The sequence below is a fragment of the Tamandua tetradactyla genome, chromosome 12 (genome assembly GCF_023851605.1).
Source record: "Tamandua tetradactyla isolate mTamTet1 chromosome 12, mTamTet1.pri, whole genome shotgun sequence".
NCBI classification, from domain to species: Eukaryota; Metazoa; Chordata; class Mammalia; order Pilosa; family Myrmecophagidae; genus Tamandua; species Tamandua tetradactyla.
Window position 1 is genome coordinate 14,114,373 of NC_135338.1, and position 21,225 is coordinate 14,135,597.

General features: G+C 35.2%; 1 protein-coding gene and 1 pseudogene across 2 annotated transcripts in view; one reads left to right on the forward strand and one right to left on the reverse strand.

The window, feature by feature from the left end:
* The window catches only part of TXNDC16 (thioredoxin domain containing 16), a 131,420-nt gene that overhangs the window by 77,804 nt on the left and 32,391 nt on the right, over positions 1–21,225 (forward strand). Inside the window, exons 12-16 of one of the 2 annotated variants that reach the window (XM_077122632.1) lie at positions 678–777; positions 10,172–10,315; positions 10,856–10,915; positions 14,602–14,770; positions 15,118–15,254. In XM_077122632.1, coding sequence (XP_076978747.1) covers positions 678–777; positions 10,172–10,315; positions 10,856–10,915; positions 14,602–14,770; positions 15,118–15,254 — 610 coding nt within the window. Of the gene's footprint in view, positions 1–677; positions 811–10,171; positions 10,316–10,855; positions 10,916–14,601; positions 14,771–15,117; positions 15,255–21,225 lie in introns of both variants that reach the window. The other variant, XM_077122631.1, reaches the window with a different exon arrangement.
* LOC143652634 (ralBP1-associated Eps domain-containing protein 2 pseudogene) lies at positions 4,728–8,193 on the reverse strand (annotated as a pseudogene).

A 21,225-nucleotide genomic window follows, 5' to 3' on the forward strand; every position in this document is an offset into this window, starting at 1 on the left:
TAAAATTAATATTAAAGATGAAGATATGTGAGGTAAAAGAACAAACATACGTGGAGTTCTTTTATGGCTTTATTTTAATTATAGTCAGGGATTACATACTAAAATAATCCAGTTATTAAAAATTTCGTGTTGGGTGTTAGTGAAAGAAAGCTTAATAGAATTAAGTTGCATTCAATCGAATAGAATTTGATATTCCTAAGATCATCTGGGGACAGAGCATGGTTTTGTCTTTATGGCTAAGCAGGCAATTGATCTTTTTAGTATAATTATTTTAGAGGAAGTATTTATTTTGAATGATATTATTGTGGAATACCAAAATAATTTTGCATGGCTCTACTTGCAATAAAATTGTATGTACTTCCATTTTATATTGAGATAGATTTGCTGTTATATGTGAAATATTTCACAGACTTCTGTATAATGCAGTTGTGACAGGAAGTGAATGAAGCTTTTAATCCCTCTTTTTTGTCATCGTTTTCAATAGTGCATACCAATTTTTTTATAAATATTACTTGGATACTTTTCTTTTCATATTGATTGTGGGGTTAATTTCATTTAATTTTAAAATTGAAGCTCAAAGGTTTCGTTTCATTTTGGTGCCAAACATGAAACATATTTTTTTTTTATTACAATGCTTTGCATTTTTAGTCATGTTTTCTAAATAAATGTGTTTCTAGGGGGTGCCAGTGGAATTTTTGGTGCTGCATGACATTGATTTACTGATAGCCCGTGTGGAAAGTAATGCGCACATTGAGGAAACCGGGGAGGATGAAGGAGGTGAAGATGAGGACGTGGAGGTTGCAGACATGGGTAACACACTGGTCCTTCCCTCTGTCCCCACCCTGCCCAGCACCCATGGTCAGTGATCGTTTCAGTGGCTCCGCTTGCTTGTAGAAGGTATTCACAGTCAAGCCGTTGTGAAGGAATCTGAAGAAATTTATTCTTGAATCTTATTTTATCAGTTGGAGGAGGTGAGGAGATAGAAGAATGCCGTGGGTGTATATGTGTGGCGATGTGCGCGCTTTGTATGTGAGCCTAATTCTAGTATTTCTTTTGCAGCTTTATCACCTCCCTCCCCCTCACATCCCCTCCCCTCCCCCGCCTCATTTTTTGGACTGAACTTCCTATGTCAATAGCCCACACTGGCCCATAATTATTGTGTGATTTTGTGCCCACATCTATAAATTTTCTCTCTTTGTCTCATTTGTACTTGCATAGGAAAAAATAGGTCAAGATTTTGAGAAAAGAGTTGTGTTCTTACTTTCTGTAAGAGTAGAACACAAAGGAAACGGCTCCCGTAGGAAATGGCGTAGGATGAGTCCAAATGAAAAGGACTGTTTCCATAAAAGAGCCACATGAAAAAAAAACCAACACTTATGGTTAAAAAGAAGGGTGTGTAATGAGTAAGGGAAAAGGTAAAGCTGAGTGAATAAATTCGCGAGTGAGAAAGTAGAGGAAAGAGGTAAAGGACACGTTAGAACAAGATTAAGAGGAGAGAAAAACGAACGGCTCTTGGGAATAGAAAGGATTGGCAGACAAATAAAACTATTGGGAATAAGAAGGAAAAAACCATATAGTAAATAGAATAGATCTTTACTAATTTTGGTATTGAGGGCATAAATTTTTATTTTTTTGGAATATGGTGTTTAAAAGGACCTTAAAGTTAATATAGTGCAACCCTTAATATTTCACAGATTTGAATACTGAGACCCAGTGAGTTCTGTAACGTTGGAGTCACACAGCTAGAAAATGTCTGGGATGGTTCTGAAATCCAGATGTAGCATTCTGTTTTATGGTATGAGTGATCATCTGGAAAATAATACCTTAGTTCTCTGATAATATAAGTGATCGCCTGGAAAACCATACTTTAGTTCTCTGAATGCAGGGTTTTCCCTCCATCTCTCCCTTTCTTTTTAATGTGTTGTTACAGAGAATTTTGAATATAGCATAAAGTAGACAGGATAATAGAATGAATCTTGTACCCATCACCTGGCCCCAGCTGCCATAAACCCATGATGAATTCTGCCCCATCCACTTCCTATTCCTTATTATTTCATAGCAAATTCCAACCATGATATAATATTATCCATAAATATTTCACTATTTCAGAAATGTAAGGATCCTCCTTTTAAAATTAACGTAATTAATACTATTATCAAAAGTAAAAATTAACAATAATTCCTTAATATCAAATGGCCAGTCATTGTTCAAATTTCCAATTGCATTATGTTCTTTCGTGCCTCTGTGCCTGTGCACGCAGGTTCCCTTTGCTTTGTATGCCTCCACCGCCTCCCTTCTCTGCCTAGCTAAGTTTTACTTGTATTTTAATATTCAGCTAGTATGAACTCCTCTGGGAAGCTATTACTGTCTTTTTAATCAAGGTAGATGCCCCTTCTCTGTTCTTATACCATCTATACACAAAATGTTTACCATTGAAAATAAGTTTTTTATAACAGCTGGATGAACATGTATGTATGTATACACACATACATATGTACACATGCATATACGTGCATACATGTGTATATATCAATGAATGAAAAGTTTTTACATATTCGGAATCCATCCATAGCTCTATGCACTTAGGATAAAATCCAAAATTCTTTTTTTAAAAACTTTTTTATTGTATGTATAACACATATGCAAAGCAAAGAAATAAAAAAGCAATAGTTTTCAAAGCACTCTTCAACAAGTAGTTACAGGACAGATCCCAGAGTTTGTTATGGGCTACCATATGATCTCAGATTTTTCCTTCTAGCTTCAGAATATAGGAGGCTAGAGGAATAAATATTTTGTTTATCACCACAATCGATTTTTTTTCTTTCTTTTTTTGTGAAAAAATAACATATACAAGAAAGCAATAAATTTCAAAGCACAGCACCACAATTAATTGTAGAAAAGACTTCAGAGTTTGATGTGGGTTATAATTCCACAATTTTAGGGTTTTACTTTTAGCTGCTCTAAGATACGGGAGACTGAAAGAGATATCAATTTAATGATTCAGCAATCATTCATTTGTTAAATCCTAACTTCTCTGTATAACTCCACCATCACCTTTGATCTTTCTGTCCCTCTTTTTAGGGGTGTCTGGGCTATGGCCATTCTAAATTTTTCATGTTGGAAGAGTCTGTCACTAATATAGGGTAGGGAGATGGAACTATCTAATGTTCTGGAGAGGCTGGGCCCTCTAGGTTTCAGGACTTATCTGGTCCAGGGACCCATCTGGAGGTTGTAGTTTTCTGGAAAGTTACCCTAGTGCATGGAACCCTTGTAGAGTCTTACATTGTCCTAGGTGTTCTTTAGGATTGGCTGGAATGGTCCTGGTTGGGGGTTGGCAGGTTATGATAGGTAAAAAGGTCTACTTGAAGTTTGCATAAGAGCAACCTCCAGAGTAGCCTCTCGACTCTATTTGAACTCTCACTGCCACTGATACTTTATTAGTTACTTCTTTTCCCCCCTTTGATCAGGATAGAATTATTGACCCCACGATGGGTACCAGGGCTGAATTCATCCTTGGGAATCATCTCCCACGTCGTCAGGGAAAATCCAAAATTCATTATCTAGCCAACATTTAGCCTTGCCTTTTCTCATGCCATTTATTCCTTCTACTACTTGTTTTTATCAGATTACAGTTTCAGGCACTTCCCTCCAGCCTCTCCAATATACCTTAACTAAAAAGGTGATATCTAAATAATATATAAGAATAACCTCCAGGATAACCTCTTGACTCTGAAATCTCTCAGCCATTGACACTTTATTTTGTCTCATTTCTCTCTCCCCCTTTTTGGTCAGGAAGGTTTTCTCAATCCCTTGATGCTGAGTCCCAGTTCATTCTAGGATTTCTGTCCCACATTGCCAGGGAGGTTTATACCCCTGGGAGTCATGTCCCACATAGAGAGGGGGAGGGCGATAACTTGGGTTACCATGTTGGCTGTGAGATATAGGCCACACCTGAGCAACAAAAGAGGTTCTCTGGGGGTGACTCTTAGGCCTAATTTTGAGTAGGTTTAGTCTGTTCTTTGCAGGGACAAGTTTCATATGAACAAACCCCAAGACTGAGGGCTCAGCCTATTGATTTGGTTGTCCCCACTGTTAGCAAGAATATCAGAAATTCTCCAAATGGGGAAATTGAATTTTCCCCTTTTCTTACCATTCCCCCAAGGGGTCTTTGCAAATACTTCTTTATTCGTTGTTCAAATCACTCTGGGATTTATCGGAATGTTACTCTAAACAAACTTACAAAATCTCATGCCCTATTCAAGGTTCCATGTACTTATGGTGTTCAGTTAAACTGTTCGTATAAGTTATATTAGGAAATGCACTAGTCAAAATATAAATTTTGTACCAAATAAACATTTTTTGCTTTAGTCTCACACAGAAGTTAAAGTTTTAAAATATGAATTACCATCTATTTTCAATACCTTGCAATATTGGCATTCCTTTGTTCTTCCTCATGCAAAGACTTTTTTAATTTGTACATTTAGTCACTATCAATGTACACTCTAGGCATTCCTAGATTATACCATCTCAGTCTTTGTTGTCTATCTTTCCATCTGATTTCATTTGTGCCCCCAACCCTCCTCCCTCTATCATTCTTACATTCAGCTTCATTCAGTATACTAACATTATTGTATTACAGTTAGGTAATATTGTGCTATCCATTTCTGAATTTTTACAATCAGTCCTGTTGCACAATTTGTATCCCTTCAGCTCCGATTACCCAATATCTATCCTGTTTCTATCTCCTGATGACCTCTGTTCTTAACTGAAATTCTCCAAGTTCCTAGTGTAGTCCATTCTTGATGAGCCTTCTCGAGTTGCTGCTGGAGTTCACTGTTCAACCTGGCCAGCACAGCATTTGATAGTGTGTGTGTGTTTGTGTGTGTGTGTGTGAATAAGCAGTCTAAATAGCCTTCTGTTTGGAAGACTGTTTTGGACTGTTTTGGGATGGCGTTTCGCGACTGGTGCAGCAGCTGGCACACCTACAATGGTAAAAGGCAAAAGGCTCTTGGTTTTTGGAGTTTGATTTTCAGGCCTGAATTTCCTACAGATGGACTTTGATGGGGCATGAGAATATGGTATGTGCTGCAGCTTCTTTGCTGGACTACATTCTGCAGCCTCAGAAGGGACTCTGGGGCTCTGTTCAACTGTGGGTATGACTTGGCCTCGGATACTTGTTCAGACATCTCCTGTATTCTGAAATCTCCATCGTTCGGCGGTGGAGCTGGAGGCTTGGGCTGAGCTGTGGGCTCACTGCGCACATTGTGATGAGAAATCTGTGATGGGCACAGTCTTGAAGGACGTGTGGCAGGGGGCGGTCAGCAATCCTGACTGAGTAGCTGGGTCCGCAGTCACATCCTTTGGTAAGGCTTCATGCATGGTGCTTTTCAAAGCTTGTTTGTCATTGATAGTTACATCTTGGTTAGAGATAGGGAGGTTAGCCATGTCTTTAATGCTTATCTTGATATAAGTCAAGTCACAGGGTTGTTGGCTTCTGGCATTGCTCAGAATAAGAATCAAATAAAGTGCCCCCCCAGTTGGGCTGAGGGTAAGCTGCTTGCAGGTGCTCTGACTGCAGAGTTGGTGGCAGCCCCTCAGGCTGTGGGCAGCTGTTCTTGTGGGCCCCCGATGAGCTGGAACACAGCACAGAACTGAGGCAGGGTTGGGCTCCATTACAGTCAGCATTACTAAGTTCCCATCTGTAGGAGAGTTCTGGAATGGAATGCCTGGAATTGGTGAAGTTGTTGGTCACAGAACCTGAAATGAAGGAACTTGGGTCTGGCTGAAGGGATTTGAACTGATTTACATACTCCCTGTTTCTCCCTGTTCTTCTGTTATCCCAAGGTTCACCTGGGTAGCTACTGATGTCTTTTGGTTCTCCCCACTGAAAAGGGAACTCCTCCTAGAATTCCAGATGAGGTTTAGCGTCCACCAACCAAATATGCCCATGGAAGACGGATTCAGAACTGAGTTCCATGACCAGAGAGAGAGGCAGGGTGGAGCATCCATTTTGCTGGCATAGGTCACGCTTTGTGTGTGTCTGGAACTGAAAGCTGACAGCAGTGATTTCCCAATTCTGCAGCTTTCTGATTCGTGGCAGAGGCAGAGCTCCTGTCTTTACCCAGTTCTGCTGTGTGGTTTTGGGAATTGTCCTTGCAAGTAAGAACTAAGTCTATATGTTCATACGCTAAGCTCTTTTATAATTCAGAGCCTTCGCGTATGTTATTCTCTTTCTCCGTCTTCAAGAATCAGAGCTACGGGAACACAGTTCGACAGTTTCAGGTATTTCCCTCTAGCCTCTTTAATATACCGTCAACTAAAGAGGGATATCTATATAATGCATAAGAATAACCTCCAGGATAATCTCTTAACTCTGTTTGTAATCTCTCAGACACTGAGACCTTCATTTGTCTTCTATCTGTCTTCTCAGTCCTATGACGCTGGGTCTCAGCTCATCCCAGGAGTTCTGTCTCACATTGCCAGGGAGATTTACACTCCTTTGAGTCATGTCCCATGTTGGTGGGGCATGTGAGTTCACCTGCCCAGTTAGCTTAGAAGAGAGGCCACATCTGAGCAACGAAAGGGGCTTTCTAGGGTGACTTTTAGGCATAACTATAAGTAGGTTTAGCCTATCCTTTGCAGACATGTTTCATAGGGACAGACCCCAAGATTGAGGGCTCAGCCTGTTGAACTGGTTGTACCCACTGCTTGCGAGAATATCAGGAATCCCCGGATGGGGAAGTTTAATATTTCCTCTTTTCTCCCCATTCCCCCAAGGGAACTTTGCAAATACTTCTATATTCACTGCCCAAATTACCTTGGGATATGTTGGGAAATCACACTAATCTGGACAAACTAATAAGATCTCATGCCCTATTCAGGATTCCATGTTCAGATAAACTGACCATTCAAATTAAATTAGATAATGTGCTACCCAAAATATAAATTTTGCACCAAATAAACGTCTCTCCCTTTGGTCTCACACAGAAGTTAAAGTTTTAAGTTATGGACCATATTGTCCTTTATCCTGTATACTGATTTACCTTAGTCCTATCCAGATCAGCTTCATTAATATCTCTAGTCAAAGTCTGATGACTTTTTAAACTTTTTTTAAAAATTATTTATTTATTTATTTTTCACATGGCAGGCACCAGGAATCGAACCCGGGTCTCTGGCATGGCAGCGAGAATCCTGCCACTGAGCCACTGTTGCACCCCCCCCCCCTTTTTTTTTTTTTTTTAACTTTTTTAACAGTGCTACATGGGGCTGACTTTCATAGCTTCAGTTCTCAGACTCTCTCACATGAATCCCCGAAGTTTCAGGGAATGACCAGGTTATACACAAAAAACTCAGTATCTCAGAATTTAGAAATATCAGTTACACTTCCTGAATAGATATGACTGCTGTAAAAGCTTACAATCTAGAACCCTTTACAATAGGCTTCAACCTGATAACCCATGCTCTCAACTTCAGTTCTCTAAGTTTGTATATTTTAGTTAGTCCATATGCATGAGGCATGATAATATTTGTCTTTTTGTTTCTGACATTTCATTCAACATGTTGTCCTCAAGGTTCATTCACCTAGTTCCATGCCTCACAAGTTCATTCCTTCTTGCAGCTGCTCAGTAGTCCATTGTATGTATACACCACAGTTCCCCTTTCCATTCCTCAGTCATACCCTTAGGCCACCTCCATCCATTGTGAATTGGAAACACTACAGCCATAAACACCAGTGTGCAAATGTCCATTTGTGTCTGCACTCTCAGTCCTCCAGGTATATACTTAGCAACAGGGTTGCAGGATCATATAATCCCACCCTTAGCCTCCTGTGGAACCACCACACTGCCCTCCAAGGGCTGTACTTCTCAGCTTCCCTACTGACAGTGAATAGGTATATCTCTTTCTCCACATTTTCTCTACCACTTGTTTCTCGCTGTTCATTTTTAAACAATTTTGTTTGCACATCATACAATCCTACCTAAATAAACAGACATGACTTCGCCACCATAATCTGTATGAAGATATTTCCTTTTCTTCCACATAGAATCCATACCCCTCCCTCACACCCTGCACTTGTTGACATTTAGTTTTGGCATAATGTCTTTGTTACCTTCAGTGGAAGCTTGTTACAGTGTTACTGTTGACTATAGACCTAGGTTGCATTGATTGTACCTTTTCTTGTATAGCATCCATTTTCAACCCCTTGCAGTATTGGTATTCATTTGTTCACCCTCATGCAAAAACGATTTTATGTTTGTACATTTAATCACCATCCTTGTCCACTCCAGGCATTCCTAAGTTATACTGTCTCAGTCTTTACCCTCTCTCTTTCATTCTTTTTTCATACATGCCCCCAGCCCTTCCCTCTCAACCATTTTCACATTTCAGCTTCATTCAGTGTACTTATATTATTGTGCTACAATCAGGTAGTATTTTGCTATCCATTTCTGAATTTTTACGATCAGCCCTGTTGCTCAGTCTGTGTTCCTTCAGCACCAAAGGCCCAATTTTGGCCCTCTTTCTCTCTCCTGATAACCTGTGTTAACTTTACCTCTCAAAATTCACTCATAAATGTTAGTTCATATTAGTGAGACCATACAGTACTTGTCCTTTTGTTTCTGGCTAGTTTCACTCAGCATAATGTTTTCAAGATTCATCAACATTGTTACATGCTTCATGTCTTCATTCTATCTTACAGCTGTGTAACATTCCATCGTATGTATATACCACAGCTTGTTTAGCCACTTGTCCATTGATGGACTTTGGGCTGTTTCCATCTCTTGGCAATTGTAAATAATGCTGCTATAAACATCAGAGTGCAAAAGTCCATTTGTGTCCTTGCCTTCATTTCCTCTGAATATATACCTAGTCATGGGATTGCTGGATCATATGGCAGTTTTATATTTGGCTTCCCGAGGAACCACCAAACTGCCTTCCAGAGCAGTTGTACCATTTTACATTCTCTCTGACAGTGAATAAGTGTGCCTCTTTCGCCACATCCTCTCCAGCATTTGTTGTTTTCTGTTTTTTTGAGTAATAGCCACTTTCGTGGGTGTGAGATGATATCTCATTGTGCTTTTTATTTGCATTTCCTTACTAGCCAGTGATGTTGAGCATCTTTTCATGTACCTTTTAGCCATTTGTATTTCTATTTTTGAAAAGTGTTCATATCTTTTGCCCATTTTTAAATTGGATTGATTTTCTTTTATTTGTGAGTTGTAGAATCTCTTTATATGTTCTGGATAGTGAACCCTTATCTGATATGTGGTTTGCAGATGTTGTCTCCTATTGCTTAAGCTGCCTTTTTATTTTCCTGATAAGGTTCTTTGACACCTAAAAGTGTTTAATTTTGAGGAGATTCCATTCATGTATTTCTTTTTTTCATTGTTCCCTAATACTCTTCTTAACTCCCGACTTGGCAAACTTTAGATAGCTCTATCTTAATCGCCCTGTTATAATCTCTCCTTTCATTTTCATCATAAACCAATCACATTTTGGAATTATATATTTATTCAGTGAGTAATCTTTGACTTAGCCATAGATAGAAACAGCGTGTGGTCAGAACTAGCCAGTTTTCTTTACCACTTTCTCAGGTGTCTAACACAATGCTTGGCATTTAGTAGAGGGTAAATAAATACTGTCAAAATGTATGGTAGGACCTCTTTACTTATATGTTAATATGTTTGTTGCAAAAATAGTGCTATTCATATTTTTTTTTTTATATGTTGTATGGCAGGATCACATTTCATTATTTTTTCATTTGAGTATCCTGTTATTGCAGCACCATTTGTTGAATTTTTGCTTGTTTGTTTGTTTTTTGAGGAAGTGCATAGACCAGGAATTGAAGGTCTCCTGCATGGCAGGCGAGAATTCTACCACTGAACTACCCTTGCACACACCCCCCCCCAATCATATTTAAAGAACAAAACTAAATTATTGCTTTTGGAATTGACTAATATTTCACAATTTTTGGATCAGGAAAATTCTCAGAATCATTTAACATAGGAAGCTCAGCAACTGAAAAATTTGTAAAGCATCATGCAGTTTAGCTATTAGAATACCATGAATTCAAAAGTTTTTATAAACTGCCAAGATTTTCATATGCTTACCTGTAAGAGCTTAAATATTTTGAATAATACATTTGTATTTAATTTCTTTTAAAACATTTTAGATATTCAAGATGATGAAGTGGCTGAAACTGTTTACAGAGATAGGAAGAGACAATTACCCTTGGAAGTCACAGTGGAACTAACAGAAGAGACATTTAACATGACAGTAATGGCTTCTGACAGCGTAGTACTCTTCTATGCTGGTTGTGAGTATAAGCCATGAGAGAAAACTATATTACATCTTAAGACATTCAAAGTAGACAGATTTTGTTTACCCCATTCTGTTTACTGTCCTTATATTGTAAAATGGTAAAGCTTTTATAGTTCCCAGGTCGACTGCATATGCTGAAGCATTTATTTCTGATTTTAAGGTTGTAAAACTGATTATATATTTCAATTGGTGATTAATCTGTATGTTTGGCTAATTAATTTAGAAACGTTGTGATTCAGGGCAATAATTTTAATATAATAACAGTTTTTATAGATTTATAAGATGTATATTGCTTTTATTTTGAAATAAGTCACTCAGCTATAGTTCCTACAGTATGAATGCAGAAAATTATTACATCCGAAATTTTCTATAAGTGTTTGAACAAATATTAAGTACTATATGTGAGGATATTTCTTATTAAGAAGTAACAGCTTTGGAAAACCCATCCATATGTTTGCTATTTGTATTACATATAAGATATGCATGCTCTGGAAATATACATGTAATATCTGCTGATTTTTAAATTTTAATGTAGGGGAAGCAGTATCCATGGCATTTCTGCAGTCTTTTATTGATGTGGCAATCAAATTGAAAGGTATTGTACTGTATATGCAGTTCTTTTTGAGACTTTGGGTAGTGCTAAAGGTGTAGAAAATTACATAAAATTTTAGGTTGTTATGTTTGTGACTCCAGGATAAGTTAGGGAACTAAGAGTTTCAAAGATGCACAGAAGCATTCACTTGGTTGTTTTCACGTAACTGACTTTAGTGGAAAGTAGAGAGCCTGTGTGTTACATGGCTACACAGCTAATCCAATAGCTGTTTTCTGTTTTTGGCAAGCATTTATTGTTTACTCCATGCCAATTACTATTTGATGCTAGAGATAAAAAGACAGACAAGACCCAGTCGTTGCAATGTGGTGAAAGGTCGGAGACCTCAGTATACTTGAAGATACATGGTTAGTTCTTCACAGACTAGGATGTTTCTTAGTAGCCACGGTCTTTTTGTTTTAATTATTATATGAAACCTGATCCAGTGGTGACCATATAAGAGTAAAAGGAGTAGACTTAAGCACAGAATGTCTATGACATCATCCCAGCAAAGACATTACAAGTAGGGAGACCTGTTAGTAAGAGTAATAATTATGGGTGAGGTGGACATGATGTTTTGTAATCCTTTGAGTTAGGCAGACCTTTGAGTAAGACAGAATGTATCGTGCTTTGTATCCATAATATGATTTTTTTCCTACTCTATTTTTCTTGTAAAATAGAGGCTATTATGGTTAAATAGGCTTATTCTTGGCTGCTCTGGAGATGTGTCCCCCATTTAATTTCTATGAGTACTGGCTTACAGGCTGTAAGTTATTTATGGGCAGGTAGTATACCTTATACTAGTTTACAGGACTTGGCATATTTTCTTATATTACAGAATATATATTTTTAAATTAGTTTGTTGAATAAAGGTATAAACTAATAATATGTAAAAATTAGAGTTACATAATCTAAGGGAAGCTGTGTACTGGTTTTGAAGAACTGTTGTTTGGAATGCTACTTAATTTATACACTGGGGACTTTTTGTGAATTCTAGAAAGTGATTCCAGAAAGTCAACCCCAAATCATATACGTTTTATAGTAATAAGATATCAGAGATTCTAAAAAAATTATTTTGAGCCATTTCTCTTCCATTCATATACCCACCACATTTTATTAAACTTTTAATTATTTCATTACCGAGTGGCATATGATTATCTATAGAGACTATCCTTAATTTTTTTTAAAAAAACAAACCCTATTGCACCTTTTCAGATTTTCCTCTATCATTGTAAGATATGGACAGATTTAAGTTTTTTCTTTTAGGTTCTCCAGCCTTATTAGAAAAAGACTACCCCTTCAATGCAAGGACTCTGAGTTGTAGGTGTTTGTAGAGTTAAAAAGCAGATACCTAAAAAAAAAGCAGATACCTAACCTAGGACTTGCTTTCCTTTTCTTTCAGTATGTTCTTTATGAATAATAATCTTTTTAGCAATGAGATAAATAGACTATTTTGGAAGTTCAAGGGGCTTACCTTAGAAATGCATCTTATAGGTATCTGTAGTGTTTTGTGTATATGTTAAAGTCTATTCTATAACTGTGTAAATTAGGAAACTATTATAATACTTTGGGCGTTTAACTCTATCATCTGTCTTTCATGTTGACTTCTTGGGAAAAAGCCATTTTTTATCTTAGTCCAAGATGTTGAAGAATGTGTACTCAGTCACAAGGTGGCAGCAGATATCAAGTTTGTATACTTAAATAGTATCTGTACGTAAGAGAAGAATGTATTTTTTTTTCTGCTTTAAATTAGGCACCCTATTTGAAATTACTGCATTGCCTGCTATGGGCATCTTAGCATATTAAAGTGTTACAATTGAAATATGATTAAATACAGTAACTATTTTGCAAGAAAGAAAATAAAAATTTTAAATTGATTACTTCAACATAAGTAGCCTTATAACTTTAATGACATGTATCATTATTCTATTTCCAGTTTTAAAGGTAGCATTCAAATTTTCAACTCGGACCATAGAGATAAAGGAATAACAAACATTTTTAGCAGTGGTAAACATTTTTAGGGTGCTTGTTGAAGGGAAGGAACTGCACCAGATTCTATACTTAGATGGCAATATGTAATATTCTGTGTAAAAGCACCACTAAATATTTTTTGACTAAATGATTAAAATAATAGATGAGAACTCTACAGAGAAGTCAATCAACAGAACTGATTTTGGAAAGAAATAGGATTTTTCTTTTTTTGTATGTGCTCCAGTGATACTCAGAGGTTAATATACATTAAGATGCTTAATTTATTAGAAAATATCAGTGTGCATTCCATAAATCTTTATTGAGTACACACTATGTGACAGACATTATGCCAGGCACTGGGGATATGGTAGCAAATAAAACAGATTAGACCTTGCCTATATTATCAAATATGTAGTTAACAGTAAATTTAAAGTCATGATATTACATCTATGAGATATAATGTAAAATAATTCAAAATATAAAAAATGAATTTTCAGTATTAAAACATATAGTAATATACTATATTTTACAATTATAATTCATATGATTAGGTTACATTTAGCCTATGTCCTAAATTGTTATAAAAAGATTCCTTTTCTGATCTAATGTGATATCAAAGTTTATTTTTTTGTTATAATTTATTTCTTCCTGTCAGTAAGCTGAGTTGCATGTTTATTTTATTTGTTTTCTTAACTCTGTCCACCCAGTAATCTACCTAGAACCTTCCATAGTTTATTATGCAACAAGTAGGAATTTCTGTTGGAGATTTTACTACATGCTTTCTAAAGAAATTATAATTCAATAATATAATTATAATTTAATTTCAGATAGGATGGGGTACCTGAAGCCCCAAATGAGTTTCATACGTGTCAGTTATTTATTCACGTTTTTGAGGTGCTTTATATGCAAGAACTTCTGTAGATACTGGAAAATCCATGATGAATAAAACAGACACAGTGTGTTTATACTTGTGTCATACTGAATAGCACTTGTGGCCATCTAGTGCCCCTAGACTATGAAACTTTCAAGGGTAGAGTCTATGGAGTCGTTTTTTTTGTCTATCACTAACTCTTATAGCAGTTGATGAGTTGAATGAAATTTGTCTAAGCATTTTATATAAATGTACCTGCATTCTTATCTGTCCATAAACTCAGAATCTGGAAAGGCCAATTCTTATAATATAGTAATATAAAATGATTAAAGCTTTATATGTGTATATAGTCCTTTTTTAGAATATAAATGTTCAGTTGCAATCTTTTGAATTAGAAAGAATGATTTATGGATATTAGTAAAAATGTAATTACAAGCTGTATTTGCTTGATTCCTTTGTTTTCTACCAGTTTTAGGAGTTTATAGTAACTCTTTCATTGAATAATTTGAAATGAAAGCATTGTATTTTCAGAAGACTTGAAATTTAAGGAATATTTTATCACAAATATTCTGATTGCTTTTTCTAATTTAGTAGGTAGCACACAGTAGGTGTTTAATAACTATTTGTCGAATTTAATTTAAATTAATTGAAAATTTAATAATCTCATAGAATTTATAGTAGGGACATCTGGTATTTATATTTTCTTTTATATTAAGATTTTGACATTATACTGAAGGATATCCTCAAATTTTTTCTGATTATTGTTGTGTTATACTAGATATTTGAAACAATTCTAAACAACTGTTTTCTACATTCATATTTATAAAAGGCACATTTTCCTTTTATTTAGGTACATCTAGTATGCTACTTAGTAGAATAAACTGTGGAGATTGGTCTGACACATGTACTAAGCAAAATGTTACTGAGTTTCCTGTTGTGAAGATGTACAAGGGAGGCAAGAACCCAGTTTCTTATACTGGTATGTTAGGAACTGAAGATCTTATAAAATTTATTCAGCTGTAAGTATCTGAAGTTCATTATACGATCTTTAAAAAATGTTAACGTCTGTAAAACCTGTAATCCCCATACTTTGATGATACACTTTGAGTGGATTAAGGCTAGTACTAGAATTGAATTAACACAATAAAAATTGAGGACGAGAGCCTATTCATATTTCCTCACTTTGAGGGGTATTAATAATTTTATTTAATAAGGTTTATTTTAAAAAATAGTATTTAAATGCCTTTATTTAGTCGGATGTTTATCCTGAGGAATATATTATTTGCTAAATACATTGTTTAATTTTTTTAGAAATTGAAAAATCTCTTTAAAATTTAATTTTGAATGTAATTCTGTATTCATCTAGCAATAGGATTTCATGTCCAGTAAACATAACATCTGTCCAAGAAGCAGAAGAATATTTACTTGGGGTATTACATGAAGATCTGATTTCCTATTCTAGTGTGTCAGTCCTGGGAATATTTAGCCCAACTATGAAAACAGGTAAGTAGAGTTGAGCTTTTAATTATATAATATATAATTATATAATATATAATTAAAAACTCTTCACAGAGAAATCAATTTATAGGGAATGTTGAAAATACACAGATGTTTAAAGAAAAAAATAAATACTTTTAAGTTTTGATATATTTATTTTCATATTTCTCTATATTACATATTTATATAGATTTTAATGTAATTTGGATAATGTACATAAGTACCATGCTGTTTTCATTTAATATTCTGTCGGTGTATCTTTCCACATGATCAGTATTCTTCAAAAACATCATTTTAAGTGACTGCATAAATCTAACAAATGATATTTATATTGCTCTTTTTTTTGTATATCTGAAGAACATTTTTGAGTCTTTGTGTGATTTTAGACTAATAGGTACAGATTCCTATTAGATGTGTAAATATGTTTATGTATGATCTATAAATCATATATGTGCTTTATTTTTAAAATGGGTTTTAGTGCTTGCCTAATGAATTTGTATGAAATCTTTATATGTAAAGAATATAACCTTTTGTCTTTTTGTTTTAATAATTTTCTCCAATTGTTTTTTGCTTTTAAACTTTGCTTAATAAAATTTTTTTATGATAGTAGTTTAAAATTTGTTTCTGAATCTATTGATTTTGTGATCTTTCATTGCTTTCAGCTATAGAAAAATCTGTGTATTATTCTTATATCAGTTAATATTCACTTGTATTTTATTCATACTCCATATTTTCTTCCTTTATTTTATGTTGTCTTCTTGCTTTGAGTATATATATTTTTCTAAGTCCTTAACCATTTAGATGTTTTAGTGTATGGTATGAGGTTATATTTTTAAAAATAATTAATAGTTTTCCTTTTTTCTCCACTTATCAGTGATTCCATCACCGTTACATATTAAATGCGTATATTTATATATATGCATGTGCATATATGGTTACATTTTTCTATTATAAGTCTTTTATTTGCCTATTGTTATATTAGTTTTATAATACATGCTGAATATATGATTGGTTAAGTCACTTATTTAAAAAAATTTTTTAATTAGAGAAATTACAGGTTTATAGAAAAATCATGTAAAAAATTACTGCATTCCCATTGTTCTAGTTTACTAGCTGCTAGAATGCGATATACCAATGGAATGGCTTTTAAAAAGGGGAATTTAATAAGTTACAAGTTTACAGTTCTAAGGCTGAGAAAATGTCCCAATTAAAGCAAGTCTATACAAATGTCCAAATTAAGTCACCAATGAGAGGTTACCTTCACCAAAGGCTAACGAAATTCAGGGTTTCTCTCGCAACTGGAAAGGCACATGGCAAAGATGATAACATTTGCTAGCTTTCTCTCCAGGTTTCTTGTTTCGTGAAGCTCTCCCTGGGACATTTTCCTTCTTCATCTCCAAAGGTCTCTGGCTACATGAGCTTTCTACTCTCATGGATCTCTTGTGGGCTGTCTCGCTCTCTCATGACTCTGAGGCTCAATCTCCAAAACGTTTCCTTTTTTAAAGGATTCCAGTAAACTAATCAAGACCCACTTGGAATGGGTGGAGTCACATCTCCCTCTATTCAAAGGTTAACACCCACAGTCGGGTGTGCCACATCTCCACGGAGATAATCTAATCAGAAGATTCCAACCTACATTGTTGAATAGGGATTAAAGGAAATGGTTGCTCCCATACGATAGGATCACGATTAAAACATGGCCTTTTTAGGGCACATAATCCTTTCAAACCAGCATACCTATACATCCCCCTGTTGTTAACACTTTGCATTAGTGTGGTGCCTTTGTTACAAATGATTTAAGAATATTAAAGTCCATAGTTTACTTTAGGTTGTAAGCTTTTTCATATATGCCACCTTATTATTAGCATCTTGCATTAGTGTGTTACATTTATTACAATTTGTGAAAGAACATTTTTATAATTGTACTATTAACTATAGTATATTGTTTATAATAGGGGCGCACTGTGTTGTACAGTCCTGTGTTTTATCTTTAAATTTTTATACTAGTAACATATATATACGACCTAAAATTTCCCCTTTTAACCTCATTTGCATATAGAAGTCAGTGCTGTTAATTGCACTCAATGTTGTGTTGCCATCCATTTCTAAAGCTTTACAGTCAACCTAAATAGAAGTTCTGTACAAATTAAGCAGTAACTCCCCATTTGCTACCCTAACCCAGCCCCTGTAACCTATATCCTAGATTATAACTCTAAGAGTTCTCTTATTCTAAGTATTTCATATCAGTGAGCTCCTACAATGTTTGTCCTTTGCTGTCTGGTTTATATCACCCAGCATAATGTCTGTAAGGTTCATTCATGTTGTCGCTTGTATCAGGACTTCACTTCTTTATACAACCAAATAATATTTTGTTATATGTATGTACATTTCATTTATCCATTTATCTGTGGATGGACTTTGGGGTGCTTCCATGTATTGAAAATTGTGAAGAATGAAGCTATGAACATAGTGTGCAAATATCTGTTTGAATCCCTCCTTTCAATACTTTTGGGTATGTACCTAGGTGTGGGATTGCTAGGTCATATGTTAATTCTCCACTTAACCTTGTGAGGAACTGTCAGACTTTTTCACAGCAGGTGTACCTTTTTAAATTCCCACTAGCAATGAAAAAGTATTTCTATTTCTCTGCATCCTCTCCAACACTTATTTTCCCTTTTTTTAATAGGAGCTTTTCTAGTGGATGTGAAATGGTATCTCATTGTGGTTTTGATTTGCATTTTCCTAATGGCTAATGATGTTAAGTATCTTTTTTTTGTGCTTTTTGGCAACTTTATATCCTCTTTGGAAAAGTGTTGTCTTTTGTGCATTTTAACTTTGGGTTGTTTGTCTTTTTGAGTTGATTTCTTTATATGTTCTGGATGTTAAACCATGATAAAATATGTGGTTTCCGAATATTTTCTCCCATTCTATAGATTGTATTTTTTACTTTCATGATCAAGTCCTTTGTTACACAAAAGTTTTTAATTTTGATGAAATCCATTTATTCACTTTTTCTATTGTTCGTGATCTGGTATAAAAAGCTAAGAAACCATTGCCTAACACAAGGTTCTGAAGATGTTTCCCTATGTTTTCTTCTTAGAGTTTTATAGTTTTGGTTTTTACATTTAGGTCTTTGATGCATTTTGCGTAAATTTTTGTATATGGTGTGAACCAAGGGTCCACCTTTATGATTTTCCTAGTTCTAAATATTGGAGAGATTATTCTTTCCCCATTGCACTCAATTTTGCAGCCTTATCAAAAATCAATTGAATATAGATATGAAGGGTCTATTTCTGAACTCCCAATTCAATTCTGATCTTTGTGTCTGTCTTTGGGCCAGTAGCATGCAGTTTTGATTACTATAGCTTTGTAATACATTTTTAAATCAGAAAGTGTGATTCCTCCAACTTTATTGTTCTTTTTTCAAGATAGCTTTGCATATTCATAGAATACCATAGAAATTTATACTTCCATATACTTCCATAGAAATTTAGTGTTAGGCTTTACCATTTCTGAAAAGTAGACTGTTGGAAATCTGTTTGGGATTACATTGAATCTGTAAGTCATTTAGAATAGAACTGATATCTTAATATTTTTAAAAATAAAAAAATATTGAAAACAGTATTTCTCAAATTTATGAACATGAACTGTCCTATCATTTATTTAGGTCTTCGATAATTTCTTTTAGCAATTTCTCGTAGTTTTCTGAGTATAGATCTTTTGTATCCTTAGTTAAATTTATTCCCAAATATTTGATTATTTTGGTTGCTGTCATAAATGGAATTTTTTTCTTGATTTCAACCTCGGATTGTCCGTTACTAGTGTATAGAAACACTGCTGATTTTTGCTTGTTGATCTTGTATCCTGCCACTTTGCTGAATTCATTTATTAGTTCTAGTACATTTACTGTAGATTTTTCAGGGCTTCCTATATATAGGTTCATGTCATCTGCAAATAGGGAAAATTTTACTTTTTCCTTTCCAATATAGCTGCCTTTTATTTCTTTTTCTTGCCTTATTGCTCTGAGTAGAACTTCCAGTACAACGTTGAATAATAGAGATGACAGTGGGCATCCTTGTCCTGTTCCTGATCATAGGGGGAAAGCTTTTAGAACTTTCACCATTGAGTATGAAATTAACTGTGGTTCTTCATATATGCCCTTTATCATGTAGAGAAGTTTCCTTCTATACTTATTTTTTATCAACAAGAGGTGCTGGATTTTGTTAAATGCCTTTTCTGCATCAATTGAAATGATCGTGTGTTTTTTTTTCCTTAGTTGTGTTGATATGGTGGATTACACTAAATAATTTTCTTATGTTGTCTCACGCTTGTATAACTAGGATGAATCTCACTTGATCATGTTGTGTAATTCTTTTAATGTGTTGTTGAATTCAGTTCGATGATATTTTGTTGGGAATTTTTACCTTTATTTTCATGAGAAATATCAATATATAGTTTTCTTTTCTCTTGGTATCTTTATCTGGCTTTGGTATTGTGGTGAACATTGGCCTCATAGAATGAGTTAGGAAATGCTACCTTTTCTTCAGTTTTTTTTTTTTGGAAGATTAGAAGCAGTATTGGTGTTAATTCTTCTTGGAATGTTTGGTAAAATTCACAAGTCAAGCCATTTGGTTCTGGGCTTATCTTTTTTTTTTTTTTTAACTTTTTTATTGTATAGTATAACATATATACAAAGCAAAGAAATAAAAAAAACAAGTTTTCAAAGTACTCTTCAACAAGTAGTTACAGGACAGATCTCAGAGTTTATCATGGGCTACCATACCATCCTCCCAGATTTTTCCTTCCAGCTGCTCCACAATATAGGAGGCTAGAAGGCTTCAACATTTTTTATCACCACAATTGACGTTTCTTCTTCTTTTTTTTTTTTTTTTTATGAAAAATAACGTATATATAAAAAAGCAATAAATTTAAAAGCACAGTAACATGATTAGTTGTAGTACATCTTTCAGAGTTTGATGGATTTCCATAATTTTAAGTTTTTATTTCTAGCTGCTCTAAGGATACTGGAGGCTAAAAGAGATATCAGTTTAAAGATTCAGCATTCATATTCATTTGTTAAATCCTACCTTCCATGTATAACTCCACCAACCTTTGATCTTTCCATTCCTCTCTTTAGTGGTGTTTGGGCTATGGCCATTCTAAATTTTCCATATTGTAAGGGTCTGTCACTTGTATGGGATATGGAGATGGAACTATCTGATGTTCTGGAGAAGCTGGGACCTCTAGGTTTCAGGATTTATCTGGACCAAGGACCCATCTGGAGATTGTAGGTTTCTGGAGAGTTACTCTAGTGCATGGAACTCTTGTGATCTTATATATTGCCCTGGGTGTTCTTTAGAATTGGCTGGAATCGTCCTGGTTGGGGATTGACAGGCTATAATAGGTAGCAAGGTCTAACTGAAGTTTGCATAAGAGCAACCTCCCTAGTAGCCTCTTGACTATTTGAACTCTCTCTGCCACTGATACTTTATTGGTTACACTTCTTTTCCCCCTTTGGTCAAGATGGAATTGTTGATTCCATGGTCCCAGGGCTGGATGCATACCTGGAATTCCTCTCCCACATCACCAGGGAGACTTTCACCCCTGGGTGTCATATCCCGTGTAGTGGGGAATGCAATGATTTCACCTGCAGAGTTGGGCTTAGAGAGAGTGAGGCCACATCTGAGCAACAAAAGAGGTCCTCCAGAAGTAACTCTTAGGCATGCCTATAGGTAATCTAAGCTTCTCTGCTACCTACATAAGCTTCACAGAAGTAAGCCTCATGATTGTGTGCATAGCCTATTGATTTGGGTGTCCCTAAAGTTTGGTACAGTGTCAGGGAATTCCCTTATGGTAAGGTTTAATTCCATATTCTTTCTCCCATCCCTTGGGGGACTTTGCTTGTACTTTCTGATTATCTGCTTAATATACTCTAGCATGTATCTAGGCATTACAATAATTTATACAGGATTAAAGA